General features: G+C 39.5%; 1 protein-coding gene across 1 annotated transcript; it reads left to right on the top strand.

The window, feature by feature from the left end:
* The first annotated feature begins 21,082 nt into the window (after positions 1-21,082).
* Positions 21,083-22,592, top strand: LOC118480179. The gene is made up of 4 exons (XM_035974894.1): positions 21,083-21,102; positions 21,202-21,374; positions 21,431-22,170; positions 22,254-22,592. The coding sequence occupies exons 1-4, from the start codon at positions 21,083-21,085 to the stop codon at positions 22,590-22,592; spliced, it is 1,272 nt and encodes a 423-aa protein (XP_035830787.1).
* Positions 22,593-25,629: the final 3,037 nt, after the last annotated feature.

Below are 25,629 nucleotides of genomic sequence, written 5' to 3'. Positions count from 1 at the left end.
ATATCAAATTTCTATAAAAGTTCTTTGGCATATTTGCCTTGATGGATAAAAGTGCCATTTTGCAGTTGTTTTACTTGGAGACCAAGAAAACACTGGAGTTCACCCATTGCACTCATTTCAAACTCAGCTGTCATGAGTTGCCTAAACTCCTCACACATTTTGTTACATGTGCTTCCAAAGATGATGTCATCCATATAAATTTAGACAATCATCAAATCCTTCCCTCTCCATTTTAAAAATAGTGTTTTATCAATTCTACCTCTGGTGAAACCAATGGAAAGTAGAAAGGTGGAAAGAGTTTCATACCAGGCCCTTGGTGCTTGTTTCAGGCCATACAAAGCTTTATTTAGCTTGTAGACATGATCTGGATTAAATGGATCCTCAAAACCTGGAGGTTGACAAACATAAACCTCTTCTTGAATCTTACCATAGAGGAATGCACATTTAATGTCCATTTGATACACCTTGATGTTGTGGTTGACAGCAAAGGCCAGAAATAATCTAATAGCTTCAAGTCTTGCTACAGGGGCAAATGTTTCATCATAGTCAATGCCCTCTTCTTGTTTGTAACCTTGAACCACAAGCCTGTCTTTATTCTTGACAACAATGCCCCTTTCATCAGTTTTGTTTTTGAAGACCCACTTTGTGCCAATAGGACTAACATTCTCTGGCAGTGGTACAAGCTCCCATACTTGTTGTCTTTTGAACTGTTGGAGCTCCTCTTGCATGGCTTCTACCCAGCTATTGTCTTTCAGTGCCTCTTGGTACTTGACTGGCTGATGGAGTGATAGAAAACCAGCAAAAAGACAATTGTTTTGGGCTTGGCTTCTTGTGAGCACCCCTTCATTGATGTTGTCAATGATTTGGTCAGGTGGATGAGATCTCAAGAAGATTAAATCTCCTTGGTATGGTATGATGGCATTTGTTGGTGAAGGCTGCAGATGTGTATCATCTGAGCTAATCACTGCTGGTGACTTTGATGATCCAGCAGTGGCTTCAAAAGGTGGTGGAATAGGAGGTAAAGATGTGGACACATGCTGACTTTGATCCACTGTTTGAGGACTTTTATCAACAGTGTTTGATGATGTGGAAGCAGGGGTTAATGGGCTACTTTGGTGAATAACTGTTGAGGTAGCAGTGATTGAGCTTTGACAGCTGTTTTGAACACCTGCTGCTCTTCCCATTTTGACAGACTTTTGAGGGATGATGATTTCTTACCCATAGTCTGGTGTTGAATCCTCTGATGGACCTGCACTGTTAGTCTTGACAACAGGGTTTTCAAAACTGAATTTATCAAGATCAAACAAATCAGCAGGATTTGCTGGGATTTTCATTGATGAAAGTTCATTGAACTTTACATTCAAAGTCTCCTCCACTGCCTTGGTCCATGTATTAAACACTTTGTAGGCCTTGGCAGTGGTTGAGTATCTCAGGTGATAACCACAATCTACTTTGGCTGCAAATTTTGAGATGGAATCTTTTAAATTCAAAATAAAGTATGAGATCAGTGGTTTGATTTTATACAGAATTTCATAAGCAGTCTTTTTGTGCCTGGGGTTGATTAAAACTCTGTTTTGGACATAGCAAGCAGTGTTTACTGCCTCTGCCCAGAAGGTCAAAGGTAAACTTGAGTCAGCAAGCATGGTCCTAGCAGCTTCAATTAGAGTCTTATTCTTTCTTTCAACAACCCCATTTTGCTCTGGTGTTCTAGGGATGTTGTACTGCCTTACAATCCCTTTCTTCACACAGAAGGCATCCAACTCCTTATTTTTGAATTCTGTGCCATTGTCACTCCTGAAGACTTTTACTGGAAGATCAAGTTGCTTTTCAACATGTGTCACAAAGTCTTGCAAAATGCCTGCAGTCTCATCTTTTGAGTGTAAAAAGAAAGTCCATGTAAACCTAGAAAAGTCATCCATAATAACCAAACAATATCTCTTCTTTTTGAGACTCATGACTTGAACTAGGCTAAACAAATCCATGTGCAGCATTTGCAAACACTGGGTTGTTTTAGACTCTTCAATGGACTTAAAAGAGCTTTTATGCTGTTTTCCTTTTAAATAAGAAACACAATGCTCAGGACATGAAAACAATTTTTGTGGTAAGCCTCTTACTAGGCCATTTTTTGAAATTTCAGTGATTGTCTTAAGATTTGTGTGCCCCAGTCTTCTGTGCCAAAGTTCTGTCTCTTTGTTAGAGGTAGCTGAGAACAGACAGGCATCAGTTCTGGGACACTCTTTTGACATATCAACAACATAAACATTGCCACTTCTTTGAGCAACAAGTTTTGTTTTTCCACCTTTTATTACTGCTTCAATCTTTTCAACCATTTCTGGTCCAACAATCCTACAACACTCCTTTGTGAAGAATGACCCATACCCCTTATCACTCATTTGTGAGACACTCAGGAGGTTGAATTTCAGATTGTCTATCAGATTGACATTTTCAAATTTTACATTTCCAGACTGAACTATACCAGACCCCAGAACTTTCCCTTTACTATTATTCCCAAAGGATATATCACCCCCTCCATGGATTTTGAAATCTTTGAGTAGGGCTTTACATCCTGTCATGTGCCTGGAGTCTCCACTATCTATATACCAAAGACTATTTAAGCATGCAGAAGCTCCCTGCACATGAAGTAAAAGGATTAGTTCATTAAGGTCTCCAAAGCCAATAAGGCTTTGGATGGGGTCTCAATAGTGTCTGGGATGGTGGCAGATGCATGGACAGTGGTTAGCTCAGGGTTTTGAACATTTTTGGGAATCTTTTTCTCTAACCACTGTTGGGGGTCTTGGCCAATCACCTGTTGATAACCAAAAGGATGCCTGTTCACTCTTGGTTTAGAGGGCTTTTTGTAAGCCTCATAAACATGTGGGATCCTTTGGTATGATGGTTGTCCTTTGCCTCTCCTGAATTGATTGGCAGGAGGTGCATCAGTCACTTGAACATCTCTTTGAACAGATGTTTGATTCAGCTGTTTTGTGACAGCTGTTTGGACAGGGACAAACAGTGGTTGTTTCTTGGTGAATTTGACAGATGATGCTGATGAACTTAAGAATGTTTTTGCAATGTACTCATTATTTTTCTCATCAAAGTTTTTGAGATACACACATTCCTTAGTTTTGTGGTTATTTTTACCACAGATGGTGCAGCTTTCAGCAGGTACAATGACACTTGTTTTGTTTAGATCATGTGCTTTTAGATGAAAACAGTCTTTTGTTAGATGATTCCTTTTTTCATAAAAATCACAAAACAAGTTTTTAATCTTTTCTCTTTTCTTCCTTTTCTCAGATTCCTTTGCAACAGAGTTTTGAACCACTATTGGGATATCTTTGATAGGAATGACCTTTGCTTTTGGAGCTTTAACACCATCAGTGGTTGTGAAATCCATTGGTTTGAAATTTTCCAGGATATCACACTCATCAGACCATGTGGGTTTAAATTGATATTTCTCAATCTCCTCAAAAGTTGAGGATCCCACATATCTTTCCAGAGTAATTTTGTTACCAAGTTTGTTAGTTATTTTAACCTCTTGGCCATTCTTGTTGGTTGGTATTATTTCAGTTGAACCGGCTTGTTTTTCAGCAGTGTTTACAAGATCATCATATTTTCTATGTCCTATACCAAACTTGACATTGCTTTCAAGCTGTTTTGCAAGCATAACCTCATACCCTTTACAAGATTCCACCCATCTTTCACAGGTGATCTGGGTGGACTCCAACTCCTTTTTGCAAACTTGGTATTTTTCTACCATAGATTGGAGTTGAGTTTTAGTTATGCTCTGCTCTTCTTTGAGACTGCTGATCACTTTATCTTTTTCAGCCAATTTGTTTCTAAGTTCTTTTAATGACTTTTCAAATTTGACTTCATCAGACAAGACTTTATCCCTAAGGTTTTCATTTACCTCTTTAATGTTAGTAAATGCAATAATACATTTGTCTGAACACAGTTTTTCAAGAACTTGAGGTGTTACCTTGGCAGCAGCCATCATGGCACAATCACATTGATGATCACCTTCTTCATCTGCTCTCCCTTCTTCCTCACCAGCTTTCTTCACTTCTTCTTTCTCTTTATCTTCTTTGGACCAAGGGTCAGTGTGACAACTCGAGTTTCCAAGATTCCATTTTCGCATTTATTTCACGTTAATTGTTTAGATTGTTTGTTGGCACGACTTGTTTGTTTCACAACTGTACGCGTTTGTAATATGCTAAACCGTGTTTGATTGATATGATATATATGGTGTGCATTAAGTGTGTTTTATATATTGTTGTGCAATATGAGCATGTATGTTAATAATAATAACAAACATGGAACTCACAAATCAACCCTCCTAGCCGAAAACACTCTTCTCATGAAAACACTAGAGAGTGTTTTCGTCCACCATGGTGTTCATCGAAAACAAAAGTGGGCTTTGGCCCAGTATCGAATGAATATAGGATTTGTTTTAATCTGTGCGTGTATTTGATAACTGACAAAACCCTAATCACACTTCTTCTCTCTCTCTCTCTCACTACGTTTGAACCCGACGGCAAGTTCTAGCTCTTTGGTAACCGTTGCTACGTTGCTAGTCTCTTGGTTAGTTTATCCTCTCGGATTGTTGTTACGCATATTAGATGATTGCTATATAGTGATTGTAAACCGTTATGTAATCATGTTGTGATTTGGATTAATTGTTTTACTAGGAATTCTTATAAACTGAGATTATGATTGGGTGTGTTATGGTCTCGGTCAAGGTTCGGTTGATGTGGTGTATATAGGCATGTCCTTGAATGCTATATTGAAGGATGGACAGGGTTTATGTTCATCACGTGGATTGTCAGGATGTTGTCTATAAACATTGAGACTTGAAATAAAAAGTGAGGTCCAATTAAAGTTTCAAAACAAATAACTCTTCAGTTTGCTACTTGATTTATATGTGTGCTATTAGATAAGTATCACTACATGTTGTCGGCTACTGTACCCATGATTTCATGTGAATAATTAAGGAATATGTAATTGTTTATATGGGTGAATGAATAGATTGTTAGTTATATCGATGATGATGATTAGGGTTGGTTTATCTGTTGATGATGTGATGATACCTTGTCCGAGCTTTACTATAAAAATGCTTGTCCGACTTTTTACTTGTATTAGTGTTGTCCGACTTTTTGAATGTATAAAAGGGGGTCCGACTTTTGTCAAGGGTAACATAGTCCGAGTTTTATGTTTTGGTGATCTTGTCCGACTTTTAATGAGATATAGGGGTCCGAATTTTATACAAGGGACAAGGTGTCCGGATTTTATACAAGGGACAAGGTGTCCGAATTTTGTTTAACACAAGGGGGTGTCCGAGTTTTGTACAATGCAAGGGGGTCCGAATTTGTGTAAGGGGTTAAAGTGGTCCGACTTTTATCAAGGGAAACATGGTCCGAACTTATGAAGCCCTTGGGTCCGAGTTTTTGTGTATTGCTCTCTTGTCCGACTTTTATGCTTGATAACCTTGTCCGAATTCTTATGCTTGATGCCTTGTCTGAGTTTTTATGCTTTGATGGTGGTCCGAATTTCATATGATATAGGTAATCCGAACTTTACATAGTGATGTATGAGAGTTTACTTGTAAACACCAGTGTTAGAGCCTATTGTATGTTCTGTACATTACAACATGCTACTGTATGCTACTGTATATGACTGTGTGATACTGTATGTATGAACAATCTGTGTCACATTATTCTATACACGATTATCACACGAATCACAACTGTTTAGACATCAAGGACTTGTAAACCCTAATTGAATGTAAACACTTATATTAAGTTTATGTGCAATGTACCTTAGGTCGTGTGTAACGGGCCTAACTATTTATTAATACTAGAAGCAATAACATACCGAGCAAACCAAGGTGAGTTCACACTCTTTACCAAGGCATGGGATTCCCGGGGATTGGGAATGGGTTGAATGATGGAATTGAACAATTTCTCGTACTTACACGGTTACTAGACTATCTACCATGGTCCTCGGGTTAAGTAGGACACTTACATAAAACCTACGTAAACAAGTACATAATACTGTCTTCCGGATTCAGGAAGGACACTTATGTAAAACCTACGTAAACTCACACATGCTACTGTCTTCCGGAGTCAGGAAGGACATTTACGTAAAACCTACGTAAACCCCACGCGTACCACTGTCCTCGGGTACAGAAGGACACTTACGTAAAACCTACGTAAAGCTTGTACGTACTACTGTTCTCGGGTTAAGAAGAACACTTATGGTTACGAATAGTCTAGTGCATATGCAAACATGGGAAGCCCCCACCAATAGAACATACTATCGGCCTAGTAGAGCCACATGTTACGAAAAAGACTTACTATTACGAACTTACTTACTGTGAATTCGCTCAACTAGTTGTTGACTCTCTGTTACATGCCTTGCAGGTCGTTAGGTATTCATGGAGCTTGCACAGGGAGGCGCGGTCGTTGTTGACAAGGATCGTGATTGCTTGATTAAACATTATAACATTACATACTTTATTTATGTTGGGCTTTTACAATTATGCTTCCGCTAAACGTTGTTATTATATTTATGTTTTGGAACACCTTTCATATGGATTGGTTTGGTTTAATTACATTTACTTTTACTACTTACATTGTTCTATATGATTGGTGGCTTGATCCTGGTCAGTCACGCTCCCAAGCGGTGATACTCTGCGTGTGGATTTTTGGGGGTGTGACAGATTGGTATCAGAGCCATTGGTTATAGAGAACTCGGTTTTAATATGGGGAAAACGTTTTTATTAAAACCAGACTACAACCAGTACAGTGCTCAACGATCCACAACGACGCCTCGCTCCACGTGCAAGACTCAACATCCTAGGTAATAAGGTTTATGTTTATTGCCTACATGCTAGAATTACATAGAACTTTGCTCGTGGTATGCTTAGATTACATTGCTTACTATTCGTTATTGCTTGAGAACACTTGTGTGCTTACTCTCTTCTGTCATCGCACTATTCGCGAATCTCTCTCACTTACGTTACATTTACTATGAAGATCATGGCCGGACGTATCAACTTGACTCAAGCCCAGTTGACGGCACTCGTTAACGAACGAATTGCTGCGGCACTTGCAGCCATACAAGCAGGAGGTCAACACGCTCAGCCACCTGTTTACACCTTCAAAAATCTTAAGGATTGCCGAACTAGTACCTTCAGTGGTACTGAGGGAGTTGTAGGCCTCCTCCATTGGTTCGAGAGACTCGAAACTGACTTTGAGATGTGTGATTGCCCTAAGTCTCGTAGGGTAAAGTTTGCTACTGGAACACTCGAAGGTGCTGCATTAACCTGGTGGGAAGCACAGGTTCAGATGTTAGGGCTGGCAGCTGCTAATGCCACCCCCTGGAACGAGTTCAAGGACCTAATTAAGGAGGAGTTTTGCAGTCGGGAAGACATTCACAAACTAGAGGTGGAGTTCCTCAACTTACAGATGGCGGGGTCTGAAATTGAGGCTTATACGGAGAGGTCAAATGAATTAGCCACATTTTGTCCCACTATGGTAGACCCTCCCACCAAACGCATCGAGCTTTATCTCAAGGGTCTGGTGCCCGAAATTCAGAGTCATGTGACCGCAACTAATCTTGGCACTATCCAGCAAGTCACTCGGCTTGCTCATCGTCTCACAGACCAGGCAGTAGAACAAGGCAAACTACCGAAACGTGTTAAAGCTGCTACTACATGTGCTTCTAGTGACAACAAACGCAAGTGGGATGGAAACCTGAGAAAGGGATTAGTTCCGGTTCAGCCTCTGGCGCAGCAGCAAAAGATAGATGACTACCAGAGTCCCAGTCAGCAATTTTCTGGTAGTCGTGGGCAGAGTGGATATCGAGGAAATCATCCAAAGTGTAACAGATGCAATAGGCACCACAGCGGTTAGTGCAACAAGGGTCGTTGTCAGAGGTGTCTCAAGATAGGTCATGAAGCTAAGGATTGTCGAAGCTCGCGTCCCGTAACTCAAGAACAGCAACGGCCGCCTCAATCTCCACAATTTCAGCAGCAACAACAGGGTTTTAAAGGATGTTTTCAGTGTGATGCTAAAGATCACTACAAGAGACATTGTCCGCAAATAAACCAGGACCAGACTCAGAACCACGACCATGGAAACAGGGACGACAATGGGGATAGCGTTAGGGGAAACAATGGAAACAATGGCGCCGGGGCCGCATGTACGTGATTGGTCAGGGTGACGCAAGGAACGATCCTAACGTATTAATGGGTAAGTTTCTTCTCGACGACTTTTATGTTACTGTTTTGTTTGATTCGGGTGTGGATACCAATTATATGTCCTTGAAAGTTAGTCAAATATTAAAACGTGCACCAACTCCCTTGAACACCAAACATGTCGTAGTGTTAGCTAATGGTAAAAGTCTAGAGGCCACACATAGTTCAGGGTTGTAATCTTATCCTCGCTGGTCAGACGTTCTCTATCGACCTCATTCCTATAAGTTCTGGGCAGCACCTATAGCTCGCGCACCGTATCGCTTAGCTCCATCAAAATTGGAAGACCTATCGAAGCAACTACAAGAGCTCTTGGATAAGGGCTTTATTCGTCCTAGCTCTTCGCCTTGGGGAGCTCCAGTGTTATTCGTGAAAAAGAAGGACGGTACTTTCAGGATGTGCATAGATTACCGCGAACTAAATAAGGTGACAGTGAAGAATCGTTACCCTCTTCCACGTATTGACGACTTATTCGTCCAGATGCAAGGGTCGAGCTACTACTCCAAGATTGATCTAAGGTCAGGATACCATCAGCTGAGAGTCCGGGATGAGAACGTCTCCAAGACAGCATTCAGAACTCGCTACGGCCATTACGAGTTTCTAGTCATGCCGTTCGGGCTAACGAACGCGCCTGCAGTTTTCATGGATCTTATGAACAGGGTGTGCAAGCCTTATTTAGACAAGTTCGTGATTGTTTTTATCGACAACACCCTGATCTACTCCAAGATTCAGGAGGAACACGAGCAGCACCTGCGTCTTATCTTGGAACTTCTTCGAAAGGAACAACTGTACGCCAAGTTTTCAAAATGCGACTTCTGGCTTCGTGAAGTCCACTTTCTAGGCCATGTGGTAAACAAGGATGGGATTCATGTTGATCCATCCAAGGTAGATTCGATCAGGAACTTGCCTGCATCGCGTACACCTACGGAAATACGCCAATTCTTGGGTTTGGCGGGTTATTACAGACGGTTCATCAAAGACTTCTCAAGATTGCACAGCCGCTTACTCTACTGACACAGAAGGGTGTCACCTATCGTTGGGGTAATCCCCAGGAAACCGCTTTTCAACACTTAAAGGATAGACTTTGCAGTGCACCTATTCTTTCATTGCCAGAGGGCACGGACGATTTTGTGGTCTATTGTGACGCATCGATACAGGGGCTTGGTTGTGTATTGATGCAGCGGGATAAGGTTATTGCTTATGCGTCACGTCAACTCAAGATTCACGAGCGGAATTACACGACGCACGATTTGAGCTGGGAGCTGTTGTTTTTGCGCTTAAGATATGGCGACACTACCTGTACGGTACCAAGTGCACTATTTACACCGATCACAGGAGCCTCGAGCATATCTTCAAGCAGAAGGAATTGAACATGCGTCAGCGGCGATGGGTTGAACTACTGAACGATTATGAATGTGCCATCAAATACTATCCAGGCAAAGCCAATGTTGTGGCTGATGCCCTCAGTCGAAAAGATACTTCACCTAGGCGTGTACGAGCCTTGCAGCTCACTATCCAGTCCAGTCTTCCTACTCAGCTACGAGATGCTCAGATAGAAGCATTGAAACCAGAAAATGTCAAGGCTGAAGCCTTACGCAGTTCAAGGCAACGTTTGGAACAAAAGGAAGACGACGCCTACTATGTAACGGGGCGTATTTGGGTCCCACTATATGGCGGTTTACAAGAACTTGTGATGGATGAAGCACACAAGTCACGCTACTCGGTACATCCAGGTTCGGATAAGATGTACCACGATCTTAAAACTACGTATTGGTGGCCAAGCATGAAAGCCCTCATCGCAATGTACGTCAGCAAATGTTTGACCTGTGCAAGGGTCAAAGTTGAATATCAGAAACCATCAGGCCTACTTCAGCAACCCAAGATACCGCAGTGGAAATAGGAGGAAATTTCCATGGATTTCGTTACTGGCCTGCCTAGATCCCAGCGTGGGAATGATACCATTTGGGTGATTGTAGATCGACTCACAAAGTCTGCTCATTTCCTGGCTATTAAGGAAAAGGATAAGTTCTCTACCTTAGTAGACGTCTACTTGAAAGAAGTTGTTTCGAGGCACGGAGTGCCAATCTCTATTATTTCGGATCGGGATGCACGATTCACTTCAGAACTATGGTAAGCAATGCACGAATCTTTTGGCTCTCGATTAGTCATGAGCACAGCTTATCGCCCTCAGACGGATGGGCAGTCTGAGCGCACGATTCAAACCTTAGAAGACATGCTTCGGGCATGTGTTATCGATTTTGGCAACAGCTGGGAAAAGCACCTCCCTCTAGTGGAGTTTTCGTACAATAACAGTTACCACACCAGCATTCAAGCCGCTCCATTCGAGGCATTGTACGGACGTAAATGCTGGTCACCTCTCTGTTGGGCAGAGGTGGGGGATAGTCAAATCACATGTCCAGAACTTGTAGTTGATGCTACTGAACGAATTGCACAGATACGGCAACGCATGGCGGCAGCTCGCGACCGTCAGAAAAGTTACGCTGATAAGCGCAGGAAACCGATCAAGTTCCAAGTTGGGGATCGAGTGCTACTTAAAGTCTTACTCTGGAAGGGTGTGGTTCGTTTTGGTAAACGAGGCAGGATCAATCCGCGGTATGTTGGACCGTTCGAAATCATCGAGAAAATAGGCAAGATGGCCTACAAACTGAACCTACCAGCTGAACTCGGTGCAGTTCACAATGTTTTCCACGTGTTGAATCTGAAGAAGTGTCTGTCAGACGAGACCCTCATAGTTCCTTTGAAGGAACTCACTATCGACGAGCGGTTGCAGTTCGTCGAGGAACCAGTAGAAATCACAGACCGGGATGTTAAAGTCCTCAAGCATACTAGAATACCTCTTGTTCGAGTTCGTTGGAACTCCCGTCGTGGCCCAGAGTTCACCTGGGAACGAGAAGACTAAATGAAACTCAAGTATCCCCAGTTATTCGAAAACCGTGCAACCGCTACTGAGGCTGAAGCTACTACAGAATTTCGGGACGAAATTCCAAATCAACGGGGGGATGATGTGACACCCCAGGAAAACCAGTAAACGATGCAACTTACCTAGCTTCCTCAGTAACCGCATGCTAAATTTCAGGACGAAATTTCTTTCAAGTTGGGGATAATGTGACAACTCGAGTTTCCAAGATTCCATTTTCTCATTTATTTCACGTTAATTGTTTAGATTGTTTGTTGGCACGACTTGTTTGTTTCACAACTGTACGCATTTGTAATATGCTAAACCGTGTTTGATTGATATGATATATATGGTGTGCATTAAGTGTGTTTTATATATTGTTGTGCAATATGAGCATGTATGTTAATAATAATAACAAACATGGAACTCACAAATCAACCCTCCTAGCCGAAAACACTCTTCTCATGAAAACACTAGAGAGTGTTTTCGTCCACCATGGTGTTCATCGAAAACAAAAGTGGGCTTTGGCCCAGTATCGAATGAATATAGGATTTGTTTTAATCTGTGCGTGTATTTGATAACTGACAAAACCCTAATCACACTTCCTCTTTCTCTCTCACTACCTTTGAACCCGACGGCAAGTTCTAGCTCTTTGGTAACCGTTGCTACGTTGCTAGTCTCTTGGTTAGTTTATCCTCTCGAATTGTTGTTACGCATATTAGATGATTGCTATATAGTGATTATAAACCGTTATGTAATCATGTTGTGATTTAGATTAATTGTTTTAGTAGGAATTCTTATAAACTGAGATTATGATTGGGTGTGTTATGGTCTCGGTCAAGGTTCGGTTGATGTGGTGTATATAGGCATGTCCTTGAATGCTATATTGAAGGATGGATAGGGTTTATGTTAATCACGTGGATTGTCAGGATGTTGTCTATAAATATTGAGACTTGAAATAAAAAGTGAGGTCCAATTACAGTTTCACAACAAATAACTCTTCAGTTTGCTACTTGATTTATATGTGTGCTATTAGATAAGTATCACTACATGTTGTCGGCTACTGTACCCATGATTTCATGTGAATAATTAAGGAATATGTAATTTTTTATATGGGTGAATGAATTGATGGTTAGTTATGTCGATTATGATGATTAGGGTTGGTTTATCTGTTGATGATGTGATGATACCTTGTCCGAGCTTTACTATAAAAATGCTTGTCCGACTTTTTACTTGTATTAGTGTTGTCCGACTTTTTGAATGTATAAAAGGGAGTCCGACTTTTGTCAAGGGTAACATAGTCCGAGTTTTATGTTTTGGTGATCTTGTCCGACTTTTAATGAGATATAGGGGTCCGAATTTTATACAAGGGACAAGGTGTCCGAATTTTATACAAGGGACAAGGTGTCCGAATTTTGTTTAACACAAGGGGATGTCTGAGTTTTGTACAATGCAAGGGGGTCCGAATTTGTGTAAGGGGTTAAAGGGGTCCGACTTTTATCAAGGGAAACATGGTCCGAACTTATGAAGCACTTGGGTCCGAGTTTTTGTGTATTGCTCTCTTGTCCGACTTTTATGCTTGATAACCTTGTCCGAATTCTTATGCTTGATGCCTTGTCTGAGTTTTTATGCTTTGATGGTGGTCCGAATTTCATATGATATAGGTAATCCGAACTTTACATAGTGATGTATGAGAGTTTACTTGTAAACACTAGTGTTAGAGCCTACTGTATGTTCTGTACATTACAACATGCTACTGTATGCTACTGTATATGACTGTGTGATACTGTATGTATGAATAATCTGTGTCACATTATTCTGTACACGATTATCACACGAATCACAACTGTTTAGACATCAAGGACTTGTAAACCTTAATTGAATGTAAACACTTATATTAAGTTTATGTGCAATGTACCTTAGGTCGTGTGTAACGGGCCTAACTATTTATTAATACTAGAAGCAATAACATACCGAGCAAACCAAGGTGAGTTCACACTCTTTACCAAGGCATGGGATTCCCGGGGATTGGGAATGGGTTGAATGATGGAATTGAACAATTTCTCGTACTTACACGGTTACTAGACTATCTACCATGGTCCTCGGGTTAAGCAGGACACTTACGTAAAACCTACGTAAACAAGTACATAATACTGTCTTCCGGAGTCAGGAAGGACACTTACGTAAAACCTACGTAAACTCACACATGCTACTATCTTCCGGAGTCAGGAAGGACACTTACGTAAAACCTACGTAAACCCCACGCGTACCACTGTCCTCGGGTACAGAAGGACACTTACGTAAAACCTACGTAAAGCTTGTATGTACTACTGTTCTCGGGTTAAGAAGAACACTTATGGTTACGAATAGTCTAGTGTATATGCAAACATGGGACGCACCCACCAATAGAACATACTATCGGCCTAGTAGAGCCACATGTTACGAAAAAGACTTACTATTACGAACTTACTTACTTTGAACTCGCTCAACTAGTTGTTGACTCCCTGTTACATGCCTTGCATGTCGTTAGGTATTCATGGAGCCTGCATAGGGAGGCGCGGTCGTTGTAGACAAGGATCGTGATTGCTTGATTAAACATTATAACATTACATACTTTATTTATGTTGGGCTTTTACAATTATGCATCCGCTAAACGTTGTTATTATATTTATGTTTTGGAACACCTTTCATATGGATTGGTTTGGTTTAATTACATTTACTTTTACTACTTACATTGTTCTATATGATTGGTGGCTTGATCCTGGTCAGTCACGCTCCCAAGCGGTGATACTCCGCGTCTGGATTTTTGGGGGTGTGACAGTCAGACAGGGGTTCAATCAGGGTTTCTAAATTTTCTCCCAGCAGTAGTTCACCAGCAACTGCAGTAACCACTGCTTCAGCAACTTCATCCACTGTTTCAGCACTTAGCTGTTCACCTTCAGTTTCTACCCTTTCTGGTATTGACTCTAATGTCATCAAACAAAATTCATCATCAAAAGTATCATTAGAAGCATAGAGGGCAAAATTTTCATCACCAAGTTCATCAGGCATGCTGCTCCAATCAACAAAGCCTTGTGTGAAAAAGCTTTGCTGATCTGGTTGTGCTGCTGTTGGAGCAGCTTGTTTAGGTGCAACAGGTTGCACATGTGCCTGAGGAACAGGGGCTTGAACATACTAAATTTGTGGAACAGTGGTTTGAACATAATGCATAGGCACAGGGGTTGCAGCATAGTGAGCAGTGTTAACATGTGCTGCAGGGGTATATTGGGTATAGTGCACAGTGTTTTGTTGTTGTGGTCTAGGGTTTGAGCTAGGATGAGTAATTATTGGACCCGTGGTTTGACTCCTGTTCCCTAGCAAAATGACCTAGCCTATTACATTTGTAACACTTAATTTTTGACTTATCCAACCCCACCCTTAAATTCCCATGAAGCCCTGGGAATTTTCTCCCTGTTCTTTTGTAGAATTTGCTTGTTCTAACACTAAGCAAAGCCAATTGATGCAAAATGTCCGTCTCTTCTAAGTCAGTGGGATCAAAATGTTGCAAATCATTGAGTTCAAAGCACAAGTTATCTGACATCTGGTTTTCACAGTTTGCAGTGAAAGCATAATTTGCAGAGTGAGAATCAGAGTTGTTAAAATTTCCACCAGCAGTTATGTCTATAAAATGATCATAACTCTGATCCTTACTACTGCTACCAGATTCCATCTGACCAAAAAGAGCTGTGCTGCCAAATGAATAATCATCAGCAACTTTACCAGACTCTTGCAACTTCCTTTTCTGGTTTATCTCCCATTCATAGGTCAGGAGTCTACCATGAAGTTGGGTCAGGGTCAGATCTTTGAACTCAGCTGAATTTCTAGTGACAAAAGCAATTGTGTCCCATTTTTCAGGTAGTGATCTAAGAAACCTGCTATTTTGAGTTGCATTTGGAAATGTAACTTTAACAAGCCTTAGTTCACTAATGAGACAGCTAAAACGTTCAAACTGTTGGGCTAATGATTCACCCTTGATGTGACAAAATGTTTCATACTGCTGATTCAGAATTTCCCTGTTGTTTTCAATAACCTCTTCTGTCCCCCCAAATTGTTCCTTCAATGCATCCCACAATTCTTTGGCACTGTTACAATGTAACAGCCCAGCATAGATTTCATTGGGTAATGCAGATGCTACGATGCTAAATGCTTTGGCATCGAGTTCGAACTTTTGAAAATCAGTTTCAGTATAGTTTTCAGTTGGTTTAGGTACGAACTTCTTTGTATCCTCAGCACTTGGCACCATAGGAACATGGGGACCAAAAAAACAGACCTCCAACATCCAGTATTCTGTTGAGCAAGGATGTGACCTATCCTTCTCTCCCAGATGTTGTATTCATTACGTTTAAGCATAGGTGGTTTGAAAAGAGAGCCAATGTTATTCTTATCATCTTGCGATTGTGACGTCATCCTGGTTATTTTACAGGCACTGATTAATCAACTTTGATGGTGATTAAACCTTGCTCTGTTTTTCAACAAAACGAACAAACTATCAGTATCAATGATTGCGAGCTGAACTATTTATGTCAAACTGATTGTTAAATCAAATTTGACTGTCCAAGCTCTGATACCAATTGTTAGGATCTGATTTTGGTTTTGATTGTGTTTTACGTTTGAATAAAGATGAAGATGAATGAGTTGTGCAACAGAATTATAATGGAAACAAACTTTGTACACAATCAAACAGGAAAATTGCTTTAATCAAACATTTTCAACAAAGAACCGAAAGATTGAATTTATTTCAATAACGATTTCAATGCATGAATGAATACAAACTCCCCCTCTGCCTGAGCTCACAATATTTGTTCGTGCAGGAAGGAAATGGTGAAAGAGCTAATAGAACAGTACAGAGCACTATTCTATTTATAGGCATGAGCAAACTACTGAAGCATCTAAGCTGACGTCACCATGAAAGTGACATCTAACCTCCTAACAAACTCTAACCTCTGATCTATACAGCCTCTGCTATGCAAACTACTGATATTACAATACATTACATAAAGTAAACAAAACTACTGCTGCATCCTTCCACTGCTGTGAACCCAGCAGTACTTGTCATGATCAGCAGTGCTTGACTCAAGGCAGTAGATTGGGCAGCAGGGCTTTAGTTCTTCATCAGTCTTTGACTAGATCAGCAGTTGTAGGTCAGCAGTTTGTATGTTCAGTAGATAGGAGGTCAGCAGATGTTGAAACCACTTTCAAGGGGAGAGACTTGTATGCATAACATCTGCTTATTCTGGATCTACTGACCTGATCCAGTTTTGGCTCTAATTATCTGTTCCTCTGGTAGGGTTCAATCCCAACAGGGTCTTTAACCCCTCATATTCAAAACGCCACACAAAAAAATAAAACACCATTAAAAAAAGGCCAAAAATTAGTAATAAAACGCGTTGAATATTACAGGAAGATGAAACAACACAAATAACTGAATTTCAGTTATTAACATTTATTAGAAGAAATTCCCTCCTACATTACGCGCCAAAAACATCATTATGTAAACAAACGTAAAACATAGCAGTTTGTATGAAAGCATTAACCAGCAAATTTGACCAATCAAAGGAGATGTGAAGCCTGACCCTGTCATGACATCATGGCATTTTGATGATGAAACAGACATGGTGACGGTTACATACGACAGCGGAGAGCAGGAAGTCTACTGGCTAGAGAACATCATGACAAAGCAGCGACTGGGTTTCATGGAAGAATTGCATAACGCCACTTGTACCAACACAAAAATAGACTCAAAATTGGAGTTAATGCAAGACATGTTCAGGTGGAGGCTTCAGAATCTTCAGGAACAAGAAGCTGATGAAGGTGAATGTGATGACATGGATGAAGATCAAGATGAAGACTCCGAGGAGGAAGAAGATGACACAAGTGATGGATACTATTCGGATAAAGTACCTTTTAACGGAGGATTTTAATTTTTTTTCCTCTTTTTTTTTTCTTCTATGTAATCTTCTTCTTTTTTTAAGATAATTAAATGATATATTTATATCTTTATTAGCAAAACGCCAAAATAATATTAAAAATGGTTAACCCTAACAAAACGACAAAAATATCAAAAAATATTTTTCCTGCTTAATATTTTATTTACTCCGGTATTGTATTTTGTCATGTTGGTCTGCATAAGGCCATTTAAAAAAACCGCCAAACTTAGAAGATGAGACGTCTATAACCTATAAAACTGATAAAAGCTGATCAACACAGTAAATACAAAAACAGTAACTGAAAAGACAGTTACTTTATTACTATCATTTATTACAATAAAAAGTCCCGCCTAAACTACGCGCCAAAAAACTCCTATAAGAGAAGGGTCTATACACAATGAAATTAATCACACCCAGGAAAACACAAAAAATGTCATATCCTCTCTTTAAAACGCCACAGATGGCAAAGCTTTCACTAAAATAGATCCTTTTTCTGAGGGGGTTAACTCAATAATATTTTGCTGAATGAGATGGACAAATATTCAAGAAAAAGAGACTGATGACAGTGATATGCCATCATGTGAGCTTTGTTCATGATGATTATATGCATGGAAGAAAGGGTTCAACACAACTATAAAACGCTATTTGGGACTCCATTATTACAAATAGCATCAAGCAAGAGTTGTTCTTTAATGACATCCCACCAAATAAGAATATTACACCAAAAAACAGGATGCCACTAAGCAGCTTCTTCTGAAAAATACAGGGTTTATGAAGGAATGTTGGCATCTAGCTAAATTATTCAAAAAAAGTTCAAAACGCCAAAAACAAATTCAAGAAGGAAGAGGCTGATGACATTGAAGATTGGAAAGAAAAGTTAGATTACCATTTTTAGTTATTTTTGTTTTCATTTTATATTGTATTGATTTCAAGTTATATGTTGTTTTGTTTTCTAATTCTCTATAAATAAAATACATTATTCTATAAAACGTCAAAAACTACAAACACCAAAATGCTAGTAGAATGAAAACTGGGAGAACAGCTACTGGAAAAGCACCTTGTAAAGGGTATTAAAACGCCAAAGAATTCAATAAACGCCAAAAAGAAAAATTGGACTTATTTTAATCTTATGCAAATATTAATTACTCGTAGTGAATTATTATACAAAACGCCAAAAAAATTAACCAAAAAACGATATCGCGCCAAAAAATTATATATGTGACACAAAAACATTTAATTAAACGCCAAAAAGTTTAATAAATACAATTAACGCCAAAAAAAAGCTTAGACGCAAGAAAATATTATATTGCGTTGTGAAAATAAAAGAAAAATGAAAAGAAAAAAAAAAGCCCCTCCGCGCTTCTTTATGCCGCGGGACACGTGTTGGGCCAGGATGCGTTCTCACCGTTCTCACACTTTTGAGCATTTTCTCCCGAACCCGTTTCATATTGTATAAATGTACATTTTATGTCTCTACATATTAGTAATATACGGTTCACGATCACCTAACAACATTACATTTTCCCTCATATATGGTTTTTAATGTAAATATTAGTTTATGTTAGATCTTATTTTATTTATATGATTCGTACCTTGAATTATCTATGTACAATTTTTTTTAAAGTTTTCTTTCATACAAGAGTAAATTACAAAAATCGTCCTTTATGTTCACATCGGATTGCAAAGTATACCATTTACCTTAAAAAATTACAAAAAAACTGTACTCAATGTTTACAAACCATTGCACGTTATGTTTTTTAGCACTAACTCAGTTAATTTTCATTGTTGAATATGACCAAGTGAGCCTCACATAAGGGTATTATAAACATTTTACCTTAAATACTAAATAAATAACCATAAAAACAATAAACAAAATAATTCTCAAAATTCATTTAATTCTCCAGACTTTTTATGTTTCCAAGGGCCTTCTCATCTCCATGAATCACCATCCTCTAAGACCAAGCAGTGTGGGGGACGGCGACAGGTCGTCGAGGGTTGGCTAGGACTGTCCACACTGCCCCCTTCGGCCTCGCCCCGTCCTCCCCGTCCCCTCCTCGACGATTTCGACGGGTCTACTTTTCAAAAACTAGCCGCTATAAACTATAAATGGCTATTTTCTGTAAAAAGTAGATTATTTAATTCTTTATAAATAATAACAAATTTTCACCATTTTCAACATAATCTCCACAAAACTCTCTCTTTCTTTTATAAAATCTCCACTATTTTCTTAAAAACCTTTCCAACTTTTGCCATGGATCCATACAATCCAAACAACCTGAATCCAAACCCGATTCCAAACCTTTTCTTGGTACCCTCCTACACTCCAACACTCGATCCCGAGTGGTCGGCATCCCAATGCGGGTTTCCAACAACCCCCCAATGCTTCCACTCAAATGAATGAAATGTAACAAATGCTGATGTGAAACCGGTTTAACACGCAATTTTAACCACAACCACAATCATCACGACCACCGGTTGGATCGTCTAAGCCGGTAGAAGACAAGGTTGAACAATTTGTGCCCGAAACACAACCCCAAACTTCCAAATGGGAAAAAAAATAAGCAACCGATTCGTGGAAGTGCTAACCAAACTTCGAAATCGAAACCACAACCTTGGTTAAAAATGGAGGACGGGGCATTAGCCAAGGCGTGGGTTGCTACGTCAAAACGCCCAATTGTTGGTAAGTATTATTATATTTTTATTACATTTTTAAAGTGTTAATATATATATATATATATATATATATATAGAGGTAGAGGATCCTGCATCCAGAAGTGTGAGAAGTGTATTATAACACTATATATAACACTATATAACACCATATAAACACCGTATAACACTATGTAACATCATATAATACTATGTAGCACTATATAACAAATATAACACTATATTTTGTCTGATAGCATGTCTATGATAGATGTATAGTGTTATATATTGTTATATAGTGTTATATAGTGTTACATAGTGGTATATGGTGTTATATGGTGTTACATAGTGTTATACGGTGTTTATATGGTGTTATATAGTGTTATAATACACTTCTCACACTTCTGAATTAATGTACACTATCCCTACCCTATATATATATATATATATATATATATATATATATATATATATATATATATATGGTGTTACATAGTGGTATATGGTGTTATATGGTGTTATAGGGTAAGGTTCATGCGAGAACCACCTTTATTGCGAGAACCGCGAGAACCAATGTGAACACAACCTAAAATAGCTAAACAAAACCTAAAAAAACCTAACCCCCACCCCCTCCCAAAAAAAAAAACCTAAACCCCCCACCTCCCCCCAACCCCCCCCCCCCCCCCCCCCCCAAACCCCCCCCCCAAGCTAAATGCTAAAAACTAAAACCCCCAAAAAACCTAAAAAAAAAAACCTAACCCCACCCTACCCCCCACCCCCCAAAAACCTAACCCCCGCCCCCCCCCCCCCCCCCAAGCTAAAATGCTAAAAACTAAACCCTCAAAAAACCTAAAAAAAAAAAAAAAAATCTATTTTTTTTCATATTTTTTATGTTAAAATCGCTACTTTTAGTAGCAAAAAAAAATTAAAAATTTTCTTTGGCTACTAAAAGTAGCGATTTTTTTATAAAAAATATTAAAAAAAAATTGTGTGTTTTTTAGCTATTTTTAGGCATTTTTGGTTGTGTTCACATTGGTTCTCGCGGTTCTCGCAATAAAGGGTGGTTCCTAACGGATCTTTGATATATATATATATGTATATATATATATATATATATATGTATATATATATATATATATAGTGGGAGGTTCATTGGGGAACACTAAAAAAGTGGGGAATAGTGGGGAACTGACTCAAACGAACTCCGATTGGACTCATTCCAGCGGCGTTGGAACCTGCTCGTCGACCCCGGGTGTCGTCCGAGCGGTTGTCGATAGCAGGGGGAATGGTTGGTCGAAGATGTTGTGGTTCGGCTTTAGGTATGTAAAGTCGTGGTGGCTTGAGAAGTAGAGTGGAGGGCTTGGTTAGCTTTTGTGATTTTGTTCATATATAGCTTTTGTGATTTTTTTCATAATTAGCCCGTATCGTATTTCTAAAGTTGATTTGCCTTTTATCAATAGTTTGGGGCCTTTTGTGAAGTCGTTTTTGAATTCTGTCAAGCTGAAGGATAATGTTGTATTTACGGCATCCAGAAGTGCTGTTAAGGGGAGTGAGAAGGAAAAAGATACTTTATCCTATGCAGCTACTGTAGGTGAGTCAAGGAATGTGATGACTGAGAAGGTTCAGTTCTACCCCCTAATGTTTTAGACAATGGTGATAAGGTGGCTGTGATTAAACCTGAGAAACTTGCTGAAGCCAAAAAAGTATATAGTGCATATTTGTATGGGTATTTTGTGGGGAAAGATCTGCCAATTGGTATGGTGAGATATCATTTGTATAAGATGTGGAAGAAGTTTGGGATAATGGACATTTCGACTAACAACAATGGGATATTCTTTTTCAAGTTCAGAAACAAGGTGGGAATGATTAATGCTGTTGAAAAGGGACCTTGGTTGGTGAATGACATTCCTCTTTGTATTAAGAAATGGGAGGCGGGTATTTGTTTGGAGAAAATAGAGCCGTCGGTGATTCCTTTATGGGTTACAATTCCTAACTTGTCGTTGGAATTGTGGAATTCTGAAAGTATATGTAGCATGCTTAGTTGTATTGGAAAGCCTATCCTATTTGATAAGATTACTACTGAAAGATGTGGGTTAAAAGAAGGGCCTCCTGGGTTTGCGAGAGTGTTGGTGGAAGTGGGTGCTGATAATGTTTTGCCTGAGTTTGTTAAAGCGTATTATCCTGAAGATGATGGGAATCCGGCGTTTATTAAAGAGGTAAGGGTGGCTTATCAGATAAAAGTTAAAAAATGTTCGGTATGTAAAGTTTTTCGACATGATTTTGAAGCATGTACTAAGAGAATTTTGTCTGAGGATGAGTTCAGTATTAAGGCAATGAAGTTACTGAATGAAATTAAAAAGGCTGGAGATCAAACTCTTCCGGTTTCGGTGTGGATTCTGATGGTTATCAAGTTGTGGGAAAGAATAACAAAGTTATCAAACCGATGGATAACAAATAGGGATACATGCAGGGGAAAGGTAATATGTATAAGAGGGTTCAAGGGGGAGGAAATAAAATGGGTAATGCTGGGAGTAGTGGTAGAGTGAATAGTGGAGGGGCTAGTACTTCTGGGGTAAAAAATGATAAAGGGGAGAGTATAAGTCAAAAGAGTGGTCCTAAAGGTGAGCATGTGAAGAGTAGTACAGGTATAAGAAAGGGTGGGGTAGGAAATGTGGTGAAGCAGGAATATAGAGTCAAATCTCAAGGAGCGGGTAATGCTAAGAAGGGTGGTATTAGTGGGGAGAATATTGTTAAAGTTGAGAATAGATTTGAAGTTTTGGGGAAAGAGAATATGGGGGGGGGGAGATGAAGGAAGAGATTGGAGGGATGAATAAAGGTAATGTGCAGAGTAAAGTTATAAATGTTGATAAGGGGAAGAATGTGGTTAATGATGTGAATATGCAGGAGAGAGTTTTGAAGACAATTAATATTGGGGGAAATGAGAATGTGGTTCAGGGAAAGAATGATAGCTTGGATGGTAAAATTGAAACAAAGGTAAATACGAAGTCTGGTTATTTCAAAATGAATGAGGAGCAATTTAATGAAGTGGCTCATTATGTTCTTAATAAGATCTGTCCTGCAAACGATACAATGTTGAAATGGAATATTGGTCAGAAAAAGTTATTTTTTGAACAGTGGGATAAACTTATGTTTCAAAAAGTGGTGGATTCTTGTGAGGTTGAGTCTGAAGGTGATGAGATGGCCGTGGCTATGAAAGATGATGGGACAGTGTTACTGATGGGATGCTCATGTCTTGAGTAGCTCTATAAATGGTGTCAGTTTACAATGAAGATTCAGATTATGGCTTGGAATGTGCGAGGTCTTGGGTTAAATGAAAGACAGTCAGAAGTTAGAAGGCTTTTAAAAGATAACAAAGTTAATGTTTGTGGTTTGGTTGAAACTAGGGTGGGATGTGATAATATTCTTAATGTCGGGCTGAAAATAAGTAGAAGATGGAATTGGTTTTCTAATGCTGATAGATGTGGTAGTTGGGTGAGAATTATGGTGGGGTGGGATCCTAGAGTGGTTGATTTGACTGTTGTGGAATATAATGAGCAGGTTATTCATTGTGCTATTAAAGTACTGGGAATAAAGATGTGTTTATGTGTTCTTTTGTCTATGGGTTTACTAAAGTTACTGGGAGGAGATCTTTATGGAAAAGTTTGTTGGGTTTTAGTAGGAATGTACAGGATATGTCGTGGACTTTATTAGGAGATTTTAATGCTATCCTTAATTCTGATGAGAAGAGTAATGGTCATAAGAGAGTAAATTATGGAATGGAGGAGTTTAAATGATGTGTTAATAAGATGAATGTTGTTGATATTTCGATGTCAGGGTTGTTTTTTTACGTGGAATCAAAAACCGGGGAAGAGCGGAGGTATTCTCGAAAAGTTAGATAGGGTTATGGGGAACCAGAAGTTTGTTGAAGTTTTTCCTGCTGCATTTGCTAAGTTTTTGCCGTTCTACACTTCTGATCATGCTCCTGCTCTGCTTGTTTTGGATTCTGGTTGCAAAGCAATGCATAAGCCGTTTAAGTTTTGGAATTATTTGGTGGGTAAAGATGAATTTATGCCAACTGTTAAAAAGGGTTGGGAGAACAAGTTTGTGGGTTGCAAAATGTTTGTTGTTGTTTCTAAATTAAAAGCTTTGAAGAAACCTTTGAAGAAATTTGAATTTTAGTCAAGGAAATTTACATAAGAAAGTTGAGTTGTTAAGAAGTGAGGTGGAAAGAATTCAGAAGGAGATTGTGAGTGATCCGTTAAATGAAGAGTTGAGGGCTGAAGAGGCTATTTTTGTTGCTGCATACAAGGATGTGTTAATTGATGAGGAATATTTGTTGAAACAAAAATCTAGAGTTCATTGGTTAAAGGTGGGGGATCAGAATTCGAAGTATTTTCATCAGTCTGTAAAGAACAGGGAATGCAGTGTGACAACTCGAACTTTAGACTTATCTTGTAACGTTACGTGCTTATGTGAAAGTTTACTATTTAATGATTATGTGATTATGTTATTATGTGCATTGTGTAATATGTGTTACGTGTATGTATGTTAAGCACACAACCCGAACCGCACAACACACCACACCGCTTGATCGCACAAACCTCCTTGGGCCGTGTAGCTTGTACGCGGACCCATAGGCCAACAAGTTGGGCTCGGCCCACTCCTCTTAAATGTGTAAACACTCATGTACCCTCAATTGTTACAATCACTTGACACAACACAACCCTAGCTCTTCTCTCTCTCTCTCACGAACCGAAGGCAGCCAAGGCATCCATCCCATCAAATCATCATCTTGTTCGGATCAATTCTTGTTCCTTCCCCATTCGGTTAGTATGATTGATTAATTGTACTTGATGTTTTGATGTCTTGTTATTATAGCTTTGCATGATGATCTAGGATTCCTGATTAATATGATTGTTTGGGTTGAATGATAGTGTTCTTGATAATCGGATCCCGTGTACACTTGATTTGCATGTTCGATAGTGTTTATACGGTTTGGAATACATGATCTAGTATTAGAACCGAACACATGGAAATTGGCTGTGATATAATAGAACTCGGATAGGTGATCAGGTTTAACTCGATTACATGTTTACAAGTGGTGTTCATGTTTGATTCGGTTAGGGTTCTTGAGAAAACATTGGAATTATGCATGTTTGATCGATTTTGTGATTATCAGATTTGTTAGAATGATGTTGATTGATTTTGTTAATTAGTTGGTAAACTTGGAAACTTGGATAATTGTAACTAATATGCATAATTTCCGGAAATTGTTAACCTATCGCACAAGGGGCCGATCGCACAAAGCGGTCCCCAATCACACAAGCCAGTCGCACAACATGGCTGATTCACACAAGCAAGCCGGTCACACAAGTGCCAAATCGCACAAGCGATTCCCCACCGCACAAGATGTCTTGATCGCACAAGGTTATTGGGTTAACTTAACTGTTGGGCCGATGGACATGTTGGGTTGGGCTGGTCAGATCGCACAACCCACATAAATCGCACAAGTTGAGCTGTTATGCTGTTTGGGCCGGACAAGCCCAAAGGCTAGTCGCACAACCCAGTTCACTCGCACGAGGGTTACCGGATCGTACATATAATGCTTGTTTAACCGATTGGGCCTCAAGCCCAATCCTGATCGCACAACCTGTATGAAGCGCACAAGTCACTTATGTCATTTGTTTGGGCCGTGTATGCCATTGGACTTTTATGTTGTTTAATTGGGCCGGGTTATGTTGGGCCGAGTACATTTGGGCTAAGATTAGAACGCACAAGTTATGCTCTTGACTGTTAAGTGTTACCATGATCTATGCGTGTTTGTAACGTGTTGCTATGATTTATAC

This window comes from Helianthus annuus, chromosome 7 (genome assembly GCF_002127325.2).
Source record: "Helianthus annuus cultivar XRQ/B chromosome 7, HanXRQr2.0-SUNRISE, whole genome shotgun sequence".
NCBI classification, from domain to species: domain Eukaryota; kingdom Viridiplantae; phylum Streptophyta; class Magnoliopsida; order Asterales; family Asteraceae; genus Helianthus; species Helianthus annuus.
Note: the sequence above shows the minus strand (reverse complement) of the source record. Positions and strands in the feature narration are given on the sequence as shown.